Source organism: Lutra lutra, chromosome 16, assembly GCF_902655055.1.
Source record: "Lutra lutra chromosome 16, mLutLut1.2, whole genome shotgun sequence".
Classification (NCBI taxonomy): domain Eukaryota; kingdom Metazoa; phylum Chordata; class Mammalia; order Carnivora; family Mustelidae; genus Lutra; species Lutra lutra.
In genome coordinates, this window is record NC_062293.1 from 30,947,822 (window position 1) to 30,961,580 (window position 13,759).

Sequence of the window (13,759 nt, forward strand, 5' to 3'; positions counted from 1 at the left end):
AGTGAAATAGTTCCAGGTAATACTGAGGTTTGAGATATGCTAGTGAGTAGTAAGATCAGCAGCCTTGTGGAAGTCAATGAACTGAGGTCAGAGAGCCAGATGGGTCATGCTCACACACATTACAGGTACCAAGAAAGGTGGGAGGCAAGGAAAAGCTGAGGGCCCCACGTTGGAGTCCAAAGGAGGCAGACATGAGACATGGCGAGCAGCTGAGGTAGGGGATAAGATGGGAAAATAAGGGGGCACCTGGGTGGCTCAGTGGGTTAAGCCTCTGCCTTCGGCTCAGGTCATGATCTCAGGGTCCTGGGATCGAGCCCCGCATCGGGCTCTCTGCTCAGCAGTGAGCCTGCTTCCTCCTCTCTCTGCCTGCCTCTCTGCCTACTTGTGATCTCTCTCTCTCTCTCTCTCTCTCTCTGTCGAATAAATAAATAAAATTTAAAAAAAAAAAAAGATGGGAAAATAGGGTGCTAGCAATTCCTTGGAGCAAGAACAACATAGCCCATGATCTGGAAGAGCCATTAGGGCTCAAGAGAAGTTGGAATTTTACTTTGAAAGTTGAAACAACAGTGGCCAGTGTGGAGGTAGAAGAGCCTTGTTTACACTCAGGTGAGTAGGTGGAGTGAGAAGGAAAGACTGCAGTGAGCTTTCTCACCTTACTAGGGGTCCAGAAAGCACCAGTAAAGGGACAAGATAGGGAAGATAGAAGGGCATGGACCCAAGAGAGAGGGGTCTGATTGAGACAGGAAAGAAGAGGCTAAGGAAGCTTAAGCATGGGTTTTCACTTGGCCCAGGAGGTACAGTTACCAGGCCTGAAAGAATCAGAAAGCCAAGAAGCTGGCCGGGCCCACGCAGGGCCAGCTCCATGGGCAGACACCTGCCATAGTAGCACAGAGCACTATATGTGGTTTAGTGCCCTGTCATCACTGTCTTGAAGGTCTTGGTCATTTTAAAATGAGGGCCCCCACCTTTTCATGCTTGCACTGAGCCCCACAAACTACAGAACTTGTCCCGGGCACAGGTATGTGTGATAGAGGCAGTGTGGGTGAGAGAGGCTACTGGCCAGACAGGTTCTTGTTTGGTCCTTCAGCCACTAAGCACTGAAGAGCCACCATGTGTTGAATATTCAGCCAGACACTGCAGAGGATAAGAACCAGTTTGTGCTCCGGTTCGTGCTCCGGTTCACGGGAATTTGAGCCATGGATCTCCTGTTGGAAGAGTTTTAGATCAATATCAATTGAGGTCACTTTTATAAAAAAAACTTCAATATAATTTTTAGATTTTCTGTATGTGGACTTCATGATTTTTTGTGACTTCAAAGGAAATGTTTCATTAAAATTGATGGCTAGATATGTAAACACTGGCCATCGATCAACTTTCATATTCTCTAAAGCAGATTTGAAAGATACTTCATTCCTCACCAAAAATCATCTCTTTGACATGTGAATAATTAATCCTTAGAAATTCATTATTTAATTATAGAGTTTGGACAGTAGCTTAGGAGACATGAAAGGGCTCTATGAGCCTATTTTATCAGCTAACGGAAGATCAAAATGTGAGAAATGTTTAGAAGTAGAAAATATCCCAAGCCAGATAATATTTTAAAGATGTCGTAGAGGGGGGCGCCTGTGTGGCTCAGTGGGTTAGGGCCTCTGCCTTCGGCTCGGGTCATGATCCCAGGGTCCTGGGATCAAGCCCCGCATCGGGTTCTCTGCTCGGTGGAGAGCCTGCCTCACCTTCTCTCTGTGCCTGCCTCTCTGCGTGCTTGTCTGTCAAATAAATAAATAAAATCTTAAAAAAAAAAAAAAGATGTCGTAGAGGAAAGATCTGAGTGTAACTGGAGTTTTAAGACATTCTTGGAGTGAACCCTTAGGGAAGTAGCTTGTATTCTGCTTTTTTATTCTGGCAGGGTTATTACCTTGAAGCCACTAATGCAGAAATCAGGGACCTTTCTAGAGACTAGTATCAGCTAACCAGAAAGAGATGACTTCCTAGGCAGTATGCTCTGCTAGAAAAAGCAGAATCAGAAGCCAAAAGAGGTAAATAAGCTGTGTTCCTAAAACAAAGCACTGCAGCCCTCCAGATCTTGGTTTACTCATCTGTAGAGAGCAGTGAGACCAGGTGAGAGATCTCTATGCTGATCTTTGTGCAGTCCAGCCTGAACGTTCTAGCCTCCTGCACTTCAGGAATCCAGCAGCCCCCAGAAAAATTAAGTTTACTGGTAATTCCAGTCAAAGAAATTAACTTCAAAGGATGAAAGATTTTGCTATAGGATGTGGTAAAAGAAGAGGGGAATAAAAAAGGAAAATATAAGAAGAAAGGGTAGAAGGTGACAAAGTGAGGACAGTGACATATGCCCCATGCTGTGAATATCTGCCAGACCCCAGGAGAGGACATTCTCACAGCCACATCCAGCTGGGGTCCCATTTGAAGACTGTGAGACAATGGAGGAGTCTATTACCACTGCAGAACAGTAACTAGTTTGGGACTGCATAGTAAGCACCCCTGTCATTCCAGGCCCTCCATCTTCCCAGCCGGCAGGAATTTCTCACTGTTCTTTTTTCTGGAAGAGATCAGCCCCCTCCTTGCCCCCTGTCCCATGCTGTTCCACAGGGTGCCCTCCTCTCACTTAGGAATTCAGTCCCCCTCACTTCCTTCTATATCAGAATGTAACTCCCACACCATCTACTCAAGGTCTAGGCCAGAATTGCATTTGCAAACTGAGGAATATATTCTGGGAAACAGAAGGGCCTACCTAGCTCATTCCCTCAACACCGACACTGGTGAATCCAGAACTCCTCCTGCCCATTCTTCCTTCCTCCAGGCTGACTTCACTGCAGCGTGCAGCTCTGCTGCTCCCAGAGTGATGGTTTTCGACAAAGCAGATCCATTATACTTCCCCCTGTGACAGAACCTTTAACTACCTTTCTTGCTTTCAGGGTGAAGTTCAGCCTTTACCTGGATGGAGTGATTTGACTGACTCTTGTTTATCTCTGTACTTTTGTCTCGTGAAATTCTTTAGCATCACTATTTTGGGCTACTTAGTATCACTATGGTCCATGCCCTATGCCCTCTCCCTGTGCCTTTGTACAGGCTGTTCTTCTGCTGAGAGTGACCTTTCCCACCTCCTCCGGCTTGCACCTGCTCATCTTGGAGCCTCAGATCTGACACTCTTCCTCTAGAAGAGCTCCCTTGGATCACCGAGGCCATTGTTCCCCAAGTGTGTCCCTTAGAATGCTTCCAAGAAAGGTTCTTCAGCCCCATACATTTGGGGCATTGCCACTCCCTGGAATTTGAAATAAATGCTGAACTCCAGCAGAAAGACCTACTTAACTATCTTTAACCCAGTGTTTTCCAAACTTACTTGAACATTTAACTTTTTTCATATACCCATTTTGACCCTTCTTTGGAAAAATCTGCCTTAATCTGATTTAGAAAGAATGTCCTTTCTCATGTAGTACCCCAGGCCCAGCTCTATTATAGTAGTTACCATATGTCACTATAATTGGAGAATCATTTTCTGATAGGTCTTTCATGCAACAGGAAGACTGCAAATGCCGTGGTGATAAAATAATCACTATGTTTTGTCAGTGTTTTATATCTAATACCTAGAAGACATTTTAAATATCTGATATGTACTTGATAAACAAGTACATGTTTGGCTAAAAAAAGGACCACCTACTTTACTGCTATTGATAATTAACATTCATTATTTGAATAGTTTGTGTAATATAATTATTTTGTCAAAATATGCCCATATGTAGGACAGACTATGGTTCATAATATTATTGGCATGCTTTCTGCCAGTGCCATGTTTATATGAGTCTCTTAATGTCTTTATCCTAAAGAGGAGAGTATACACTTGGTTTGACATGTCAGCTTGGCTTTAATATCGAAATTTCTTTATTGTTTAGGAGCCATTTTTTGATTTATTGTTGTTTTATATTTCATTACTGGGAAGACCATAACCAAAGATTACATCAGTTGAATATAACTTGAAAAGAGCTCTTTTTTTATTCATGAGAGAGAGAGAGAGTAAGAGCATGAGCAGGGGTGAGGGTTAGAGGGAGAGGGACAAGCAGACTCCCCACTGAGCAGGGAGCCTGACACAGGGCTTGATTCCAGGACCCCAGGATCATGACCTGAGCCAAAGGCAGATGCCCAACCAATTGAGCCACCCAGGCGCCCCTTGAAGATAACTCATACTTTACATTTGGCAGGGGATCCTGAGAACTCAGAGACCTCCCTATACCACTCAGTTGAGGGGTGCTAACCTACCAGCCCATTAACCAAGAAAAGATTCTTCCTTTACCTGTTACCACTTGCAAAGCTACTACTACTTAGGAGACCCCACAGATTACCTACATATGTGCTGAGGGCCCTCTTCCCTTATGGGTCAGGAGGCCTGGGTATGTGCTGACGTATAACAGATCTCATGGGTAGAGAAAATGTACAAAGCATTAAAAGTGACTCAGCATTTGAAGGGACAAAGAACAACATAATCAGAATAGGTAGCTCTCTGTGAGGTATCCCTAAAGGAAAAAATAAAAAGAACACTAAGAGAAAGTTATGTAAATTCCTGGGGACACTAGGGAAGTTATTATAAAGTAGCAATCTGAGAAAAAGAATTCTTGGAACTCAAAAACATTGCTGAAAATGGAATTAAGTATCTTGAAGCTCAGATGGAAGAATTATCACTTGGAGAAGAAAAACTCAAAGAAATAGAAATTATGAGTGCAAAGTGAAAGATACATATGAAGGATAACATCTTATTGTTGGATCAGGGTGAATAGGTTCAACCTTCTTGAAAAGTAATCTGGGACTCTGCATCTAATATCAAGCTGCATATATCCTATTATAAAGTATTCACAATTCTAAGAACTACCCTACAGTATAAGAGCATAAGTCTAAAAACTAATGTTCAAAACGTTTTCTCATTCCAAGCTCATTGTTACAGCAAAAATCACAAGAAACCTAGGTGTTCATCCGTCAATATGGGATTGGTTAAATAAATTAGGGCATGTCCATAAATTTAGCCACTCAAAAAAATGAGATCTATGTATACCAACTTGGAATGTAGCTCCACAAAAATACTAGTAAGAGAACAAAAAGCATAGCATAAAGAATTACACAGCCTGACCTTGTTTTTGTTGAGAACATTTTAACAACATATGTGTATAGGTATAAAGGTTTATGTATGTATGTATGCTTGCTTTCGTAAGCATAAAAAACAGTTGAGAATGATACCCTCACACACTACTGGCAGTAATTATCTCTGGGAAACAGGGCTGGAGAGTCAGGCAAGATGTTCCCTTCTTTATGTACTTCAGAATAAATATGTGAGGTTATGAACTCTTTCCCTTCATTTTAGTAGTCTTATGTATTTTCCAATTTTCTATAAAAAATTGCTGCTTTAAATTTTTTAACTGTTAAAAAACTAGGAAAAATCAAAATACAAGAAGCCATTGTAGGTAAATATGGCAAGGCTATGGAAGGGTTTGCTGAGGTCTTGGCAAAGGCAGAGTCAAGACTAAAAACAGAAAAAAAACAAAAACAAAAAACAAAAAAAAAAAACAGTGGAACTCCAATACCATAAGCAAAATAGAAATGTTTACAAAATTCTTAAAACTCTAGTGGGAAAAAATTTAAAAACTACTTTGAGCAAAATTATTAAGAATCAGAAAAAGAGGGCACCTAGGCGGCTTAGTTGGTAAACCATCCAACTCTTGATTTTGGCTCAGATCATGATCTCAGGTTGTGAGATCAAGCCCGCATCAATCTCTCAGATCAGTGGGGAGTTGGCTTGAGGTTTATACTCTCCCTCCACCCCTCCCCACCATGCTGTATCTCTCTCTCTCTCTCTCAAATAAATCTTAAAAAAAAATCATGAAAAACAATCAACTGTGACTTTTTAAAGAGGAGTCTACTTTAAGTCAGACACAGAAGAATTTGGAGATGATATTACCTTGTAACCATTTAAGGAACTAGTGCAGAATATTTTGATCCGAATGGAAATTGCAGTTCTTGGTAAAGTGATTTTTCAGTTTGGACTCAATCAAGATAATTAGAACTAATATATGTGAAACACTTAAAATGGACAAAATCTCTGCCAAGTACTTTATATGCATATTCTTCCAAAAAGCACGACAGTCTCAGAGGAGGTGCAGGTGCTACTCTTACTCGCATTTTATAGACAAAGAGATTGAGATATACAAAAAGCTGGTGTTTGTATGTGTGCTTTCATAAGCATAAAAAGCATAACATTCAACAACTGACTGCATGTCATACTGGAGGTCAGTGGGAGAACCGAGACTCCCAACTCATGGCCATCTGACACCATTGCCTCCACCTCCAGAGTGGGAGCCATGGGCAGAGGCTTTTCAAAGTCAACATCAGATCCCTGTGCCTGTAGCACACAGCCTCAGGTTTTAATGAATACTTGATCAAAGTGAAGAGGAGATCCAGCATTAGGAGTATTAGGAGTAACAGGTGAATCAGAAACACATAGGACAGTTCCTGATGCATTAAGACTCAGCAATGTTAACAGTCATTTTTATTAAATAGGAATTTTTCTTCAGATGTTATCCCAACATTCCCCCAATTAGACTTCCCTGATTTCTCTTTCTAGGCTGGATCATCAAAGACCACCTACCCTCCTCACTGACCACCCTGTAATTTTGCATTACATCACCGTGCAGTCCCTCTGAAATGTCTAGCTCTCTCCCCTATCCAACAAGCATTATTATGATAGCAGGCAATGTAGTCTTCAAGCCTAGCACAGTATGCTATACATAACCAGGGACTGAATACACATTTAGCAAATGAATTAGTTAATAATTTTGAGGGATCTCTTTGTTCTTGAAAAATTCAGGTTTTTCTTTTTCAAATGTGGAGATAAGCTTGGAAAAGCTAAAGCAAGCTTTTATGTTTCTCTGTGGTCTGTAAAACCTCACTACCACCCACACTGTTCGTGATTGCTTTATTTATTTTGTACCCCAAGAAAAATGATCAGTACATTGCTTTAGGTGACTTTATAATGTAGTCTCAAGGATAGCTCTGAATAGTTTTCAAAGTAATCAATTATATTGCTGTGCAATTGTTTCCCAAATGAAGAGCTCTTGTCCAATGAATCCATGAAGTAACAGACTGATTTCTTTGTTAATACTTTCGTGGCTAACGAAGAACCTGTTATCTGAAGCAGTAGTAAAAACTACTCAGCAGGTGAGAGCTATCTAAATTTGTTTCCTAGCAACAAGTTCCTCAAAGGAACGGAAGGGCACACAGTTTCAGAAGAATTTTCAGTATACTTTTTGGTTTGGAGGAAAGGTGGGGGTGGATACTGTATGTCTGAGCAGTGTCCCTAACTCATTCCAGGAAGTGACGCATAGAACATCTTATTGAATTATACCATAGGAGCCATTTAAAAATGTCAACTCAGTAAAAATGCATCAAGCACCTACTGTGAAATAAGAATTATGCCAATTCTTTCTGGGCTGAGTAGTTCAATAATTTAACAATTTGTCAATTAGGAACCTCACCCCCAACCATCTCCATGGATAGGAAATGAGGAGTTAGGTGGTTCGCCAGAACATTTAGGGATATTCCAGTGTAGATGCTGATCTAACTCGAATTGTACTCAGCAGTTGGAGAAATGAAGAGTGGAAGGAGGCAGTCTGAGAGGGAGATTTGGGACAATGGTACGGCACAGATTGCCAAGAGAGGACACATCTCACACAAGCGGAACTCTCTCCATAGCCACCCTTCTAGCTCCAGTTTCATAGACTTACAGTATCTTCTTGATCTGGCTTTCCAAATTGGCCTTCTGGTAATAACAATGACAGTAAAACACTAGATAGGCCAGCCTTATGTTACTGTTTTACATGTATTATCTTATTTAACTCTTAAAACAATTCATTATTATTTCTATCAATCCTGGAGCATTGAGTCAATTTGCCAGTCACACTATTAATGAAAAATGGCAGAACTTGGAAAAATACTGCTCACCGAGGTGACTAATCTGACTCATCCAGATCCATGTGGGTGGCGTGACAGGGTCTTTCTGTAGGTCTGAGGACCCCATGACTTGAATGTTCAGTCGTAGAGATGACCTGGAATCATGTGAATCTCAGCATGCAAGTTGTTCATATCAGTCATAGGGACTTACTTGCCGTTTCCAATTAAATCTACTACCCTGAAAAGGACCCCTTTGGATATATATCCCCACAATATATCCCCCAATCCCCCTCAGAAAAGGATTTGCAAGCAAGCTGAATTGTCTGGTAGGTGGCCACACTGAACAGATAGCCCTCACAATTGGCACACTCCTTCCCAGCATAGGCACAGTCTAATTGTGTCTTCTTTTATTGCTGTCTTGAACAAGAAAAAACCTGGCATTGATTTCAAGCCCCCCATCCAATACTCCTCAGAAAAGCTCTTTACTTCTTGGAAAAGAAAACTTGTCCACTTACCCAAATAAGCATGAATCAAGAAGATCATAATTTTTAGGAGGAGTTTTATTTAGTGGAACAATGTGTCAGAACTGGGCCTATGAGAATGAGGAGCAATATCAGTATGAACCAGAAGCATGAGAATACTGAATCTAAGCCATGGAACGAGGTAACTAGACCCCTCCTCTTTCTCTCTCCCTAGGACCAGGCATGGCAGACAAAGTGAGTGTCAAGGGCTCTCGAAATTCTAGGATGTTCTGGGGGCAGGGAGCTGAGCATGCGGTGAGCTGTGACAGTAGACTTCCATGTTTGCTCTGTGGGCTACTTCTCCCAATTACACTATTTTCAGCTCCAGGCTCCTCATGTTTTCAGTCAGCAGATGTATCTTGAAAGGCAATCCAATGCCTTTTTCAGATGGAATGGGTTACTTTACATTTTTTTTTTTTAACACACTTTTTTTCCCTCTTTGTTTCAGAAGCTGCCCTTTAAAGACAGGCATTTTACTTGCAGCAAAATGTAAGTACATTTCCTTCTTGAAATGATACCTACTTCTCAGTTGTAATTCCTCAAACCTCCTCTTCTTTATGGCTCCCATCTCACATTGCTGCCTTTTTGAAGTCTGGCTTAACAAATGCAGTCGCAGTGTGAGTCTGCCCCTTCACACTGTGGTTCTGTCTAGCATCGTGCAGCATCTCACCAACTGCTTGGGAAACAGATTGAACCCGATCATGGCTGCTACTACGTTGGATCTAAAAAGTTAGAAAAAAAGTGAGGTGGAAAAATTAGGTGGTGTTCTTCTCTATGTGATGATCATGTGATACCAAACATTTGAATATTCAGGTTCTCTCAGGTGTCTGATTTATTACTCTTTGCCCAGTTGTTCCTCATAGTCACAGACTGTTTCATATTTAATAGCATAGTAGTTATCTTAATAATGCCTTCCTTTGTGTACTGCATTGTAGCCATGCTGTAAACCCATGTCCTTTCTAGAATGAATCTCCCACGTATTATGTTTCTTTACTCTTGGTACTTTTAGTGTCTGCACCAAATTAGAAACCCCCTCTGTTTTAAAAGACCAAATAAAATTAAACCAGGTCTGAACTGGGAGTTCGAAATATGAATGTTACATCTGTCTCTGGAATAATTTGATAGTACCTGAGTTCAAAAAACAGGGGATAGATATGAATTCAATATAAAGACTCTAACTATTTAAAAGTAGCTCGAATGGTAGTGAGTTGCTTGTCACTACAGATTAGTAAGTAGGAGATCAACAACCATAGGTAGAAGGTCAAGCCAGGTATACCAAGAATGTACATCAACTCCCAGCTCCTCATTCATACAGTTTCCAACGGAAGATACATGAGAGTAGTTACTGAAAGATTTAATTAGACATTCTTGGACCCAGGAGAATCCAAAGGTCTCACTCTAATTACATATATTATGCAGGTTCTAATAAGCTCTCTTTTGAATCATTCAGTCCCTGAGAAAACTAGATATTTAGCTGAATGCAAGAAAAACTTGGTTTTTGCTGATTTCCCTGGATGATACCTTTTGTTTGCTCTCTAGAATAAATTGATCCCATTGCTATACACCAAATATTCAAACACCAGTACAAGCAACATTCACCCTTAAAGCCATTTAGGTTTTATGTCAAAGTATTATGCATTCACTGGAATTCTTTTAAATGTCAATTTCTGGATTATATTGCTTTGGTCTTTATTGCATTATCAAGACACCTGAATGTTATGAATATTTTAAGCAGCTTTTACCTATAAAGTCTTGTTAGATTTTATGAGCTGTTTCCCTTTTCATGTGTCGTCCTAAGTATTTTATTTGTACAAGTGTTAACTTTTTACTGTATTTTTTTTTTAATTTGACAGAGAGAGATCACAAGTAGGTAGAGAGGCAGGCAGAGAGAGAGAGAGGGAAGCAGGCTCCCTGCTGAGCAGAGAGCCTGATGCTAGACTCGATCCCAGGACCCTGACTGAGATCATGTCCTGAGCCGAAGGCAGAGACTTAACCCACTGAGCCATCCAGGCGCCCTTGACTGTATTCTTTCTGCTGAACATAGAAATTATTTGGGAGAACAGTCTGTGTTCATTTTCCTGCATATTCATTTTTGGGAGCTTTCTCACCCAGTATCTGTCCATTTAGGTTTGTCACTGGTTTTAAATGATTTAATGTTAACTACTAAAAGATACTTGGTTTGTGTTCATGGTGAAAATTGGATGAAAGGCAATTTAAGATAGCATTTCAGTCATTAACTGCAAATACGCAACTATAAACACATATGTGACTACTACCCTCAGATCTCTATCAAATTGTTGGTTGAGGGGTGCCTGGGTGGCTTAGTAGGTTAAGCCTCTGCCTTCAGCTCGGGTCATGTTCTCAGGGTCCTGGGATTGAGCCCCACATCGGGCTCTCTGCTCAGCGGGGAGCCTGCTTTCCCCTCTCTCTCTGCCTGCCTCTCTGCCTACTTATGATCTCTCTCTCTGTCAAATAAGTAAATAAAATTAAAAAAAATTAAATTCACCATCATTTAACAACAACAACAAAAAGTTGGTTGAGAGCACCTTGTATCTGGGTGGTGGGGTGGGGGAGCAGGGAGCACGGGAAACAGCTAGCTAGCTGTTTCACATTAAGAGATTAATTTGTGATTGCTTTATTTTTGCATTTTTTCCCTCAAGCACATATAGAGCGCTTGGTGACCTATTTTATTAGCAAATACTCTGAGAAGTAACCTTGCACCAAGTTCTGCACCATCCAGACAAAAACAGGTCTGCACACCTCTGCATGTCATCTGAGCAACTGGTGGAAAGTTGGTCTGACCCATGGAGTCATGGAAACGCATTAAAATCACCAGGCAGTTGTGACTTGGTTCATTTTGGCAGCCAGACTCCATCAGCCCCTCAGGAGTTGGCATTATGTCCTAATGATGATTGTGTTATACAACCAATACAAATGGAAAACGACCTAATCACACATTCAGACAAGGCTTGATCTGTAGTGAATGGCCAGAAGCTTTCCAAGTCAGGGGCCTGGAAATGTGTATGGGCCACATAAAATCCTAGCTCTGCTGCAGCCAAGTCAGGAAGATATGCCCCCATGGAGAAAGGGGGTGGGTGATGGAAGGAACTCAGGATGAAAACTCAGAAGGCTTATGTCTGACTCCCAGATCACTCCCTCTGAAGTGGTATGATTTTGAGAATGTTAGTTAACCCCTCAGTTTCTAAGCGTCTTTATTACGGGTTAGAGGAAGAGAAAGGAAAGCATTTTTTGAAAGGGTTGTTGTGATAATCACATAAGTTAACATTTGGGAAGGAGTTTGCCATCTAAAAGTGCTTTGTGTCTTTAAGGGATTCTTGTTACATCCTTACTAGAGGCCCTCTCTGTCTCAGCGGGAATCCCTGGGATTCTTGGGGCCATAAAATCAATACTACACAATGGAATAAAATAGAACCATATTGGGCCAAAACAGGGTCCTGGAAAGACTTGCACCCACATTTTTTGTTTCTTTTTAACTACAAATGTTCTTTGGGACCCCTGCCTCTGGTGGAAGAGAATTGTCTCTGGGTGGTATGGGTGAGAAAGTTGCCAAACAAACCTGAATTATCCAGAGGCCTGTAAAATGCGCAATTGCTTTTTAAGAGGCATGGTGATATTGTGTGTTCCTTTCGATTTTTGGCAGTAACGATTTTCTGCAATTTGTGGTTTTGCAATTTCTCTTTACACAGACAACACTCTGGCTCTCATTCAATGCCCCACTGGCTGGGGGGAAGGGAGAGAGAGAGAGAGATTCCCTGGGGCTCTGACCACTCCAGAAAAAGAAGGAAATGTTAATGAAATAAGTCAGAAAGAATGCTCCAGACTAGTAGAAGCTGCTTGGTTAGGGGGGAAGAAACAGCTTTTAATAAATTGCATGGTGTGGTCGGGATTTTATCTGGGGCTTTTGTCAGCTGGGCACAGGTCTGTTCCCCTTAACTCTTCTTGACTCTACTGAGCTTTGTCTGCAATCTCAACCTCATCTCTTCATTTTTTTTCCCTGTATTCAACCAGTCTGGTCCCTTCTACTGGCTCCTTTCGGCTTCTCCTGTCCTAGGTGGGATTCCCTTTAAATACTCCATCTGTAGGCATCCACTTGCCAGTTGCTTTAATAACTTGGTTTGTGGGGGCTCCTGGGTGGCTCAGTGGGTTAAGCCGCTGCCTTCGGCTCGGGTCATGATCTCAGAGTCCTGGGATCGAGCCCCGCATCGGGCTCTCTGCTCAGCAGGGAGCCTGCTTCCTCCTCTCTCTCTGCCTGCCTCTCTGCCTGCTTGTGATCTCTCTGTCAAATAAATAAATAAAATCTTTAAAAAAAAAAAATAACTTGGTTTGTGTAATTTACCTGAAGATCCATGTGCCAGGATTTTCACTGTCATTCTGGTTGCATTTTCTTCTTTTCCCCCCAAGGCTGGAAAAAAAAAAAAAAGCCTCTTTACAGAGGAAGGTCTGTGGCCCACATTGCAGATGCAGTACATGGATGTAGCCTTTATCTAGATTGAGAGTGATATGTTCTGTTTCTAGTCATCACCTCTGGAAAGGTTTTGCTGACTTGTGTTTGCTTTTTTATGACTGCAAGGCTCTGTGCTGAAGGATTTAAAGCTGCATCCAGGGTAAACCTTGTATTCCTTCTCTGTTCATTTCTTTGTAAAAAAAAAAACAGCCCACTGTTCTCTCTTGAGCAGATTCCCTGGGCTTTTGCCCCTAGATCCCAGGCTTTCTCTGCACAGAGGCAATTGCTCAGGCCATCTATTTCCTCTCTTCTCATGACCCAAATGTCACCGCTTCTTTTGTTTCTAGGAGTAATATAAAGATAATTGCTACTCATATGTTAATTGTAATTTTCACTTATGTTCCTCTGGTGTACGTATTCTACAACTTGAGGGAATTATTTGTGATGTGCTATTATAAGTCATGGGATTTTTACTTAGGAAGACGTTCAACAGGATGCAGTTCAACAGCCTACCCTGAGCCCTCCTCACAGCATCTTCTTTAGGACCCCCCTCCTTAGCCCATGGAAGTCCAACCCATTTTTAATAGCTCAGCACTTCCAACTTTCTTTTACTAACCTGAGGTAACCTTCAGGTAGTTCTCTTGCTAGTTTGCCTTCTGGAGCAGCTCAGAAGTTGACTCCTTCTTCCACATGACAACCCTCCAAATATTTTGGAATCTGATCCCTTGTACTCTCTGAGCCTTCCTTGTCCAGGCTAAACATCCCCTGTTGCTTCAGCCATCCTTCATATGACTTGGTTTAGTTACCCTTTCCATTTGCCCCA

General features: G+C 41.5%; 1 protein-coding gene across 1 annotated transcript in view; it reads left to right on the top strand.

The window, feature by feature from the left end:
• Nucleotides 1-13,759, top strand: part of ANKFN1 (ankyrin repeat and fibronectin type III domain containing 1) — a 518,608-nt gene that overhangs the window by 247,578 nt on the left and 257,271 nt on the right. The window contains exon 4 of the mRNA XM_047708413.1: nucleotides 8,920-8,960. Coding sequence (XP_047564369.1) covers nucleotides 8,920-8,960 — 41 coding nt within the window. The remainder of the gene's footprint in view (nucleotides 1-8,919; nucleotides 8,961-13,759) is intronic.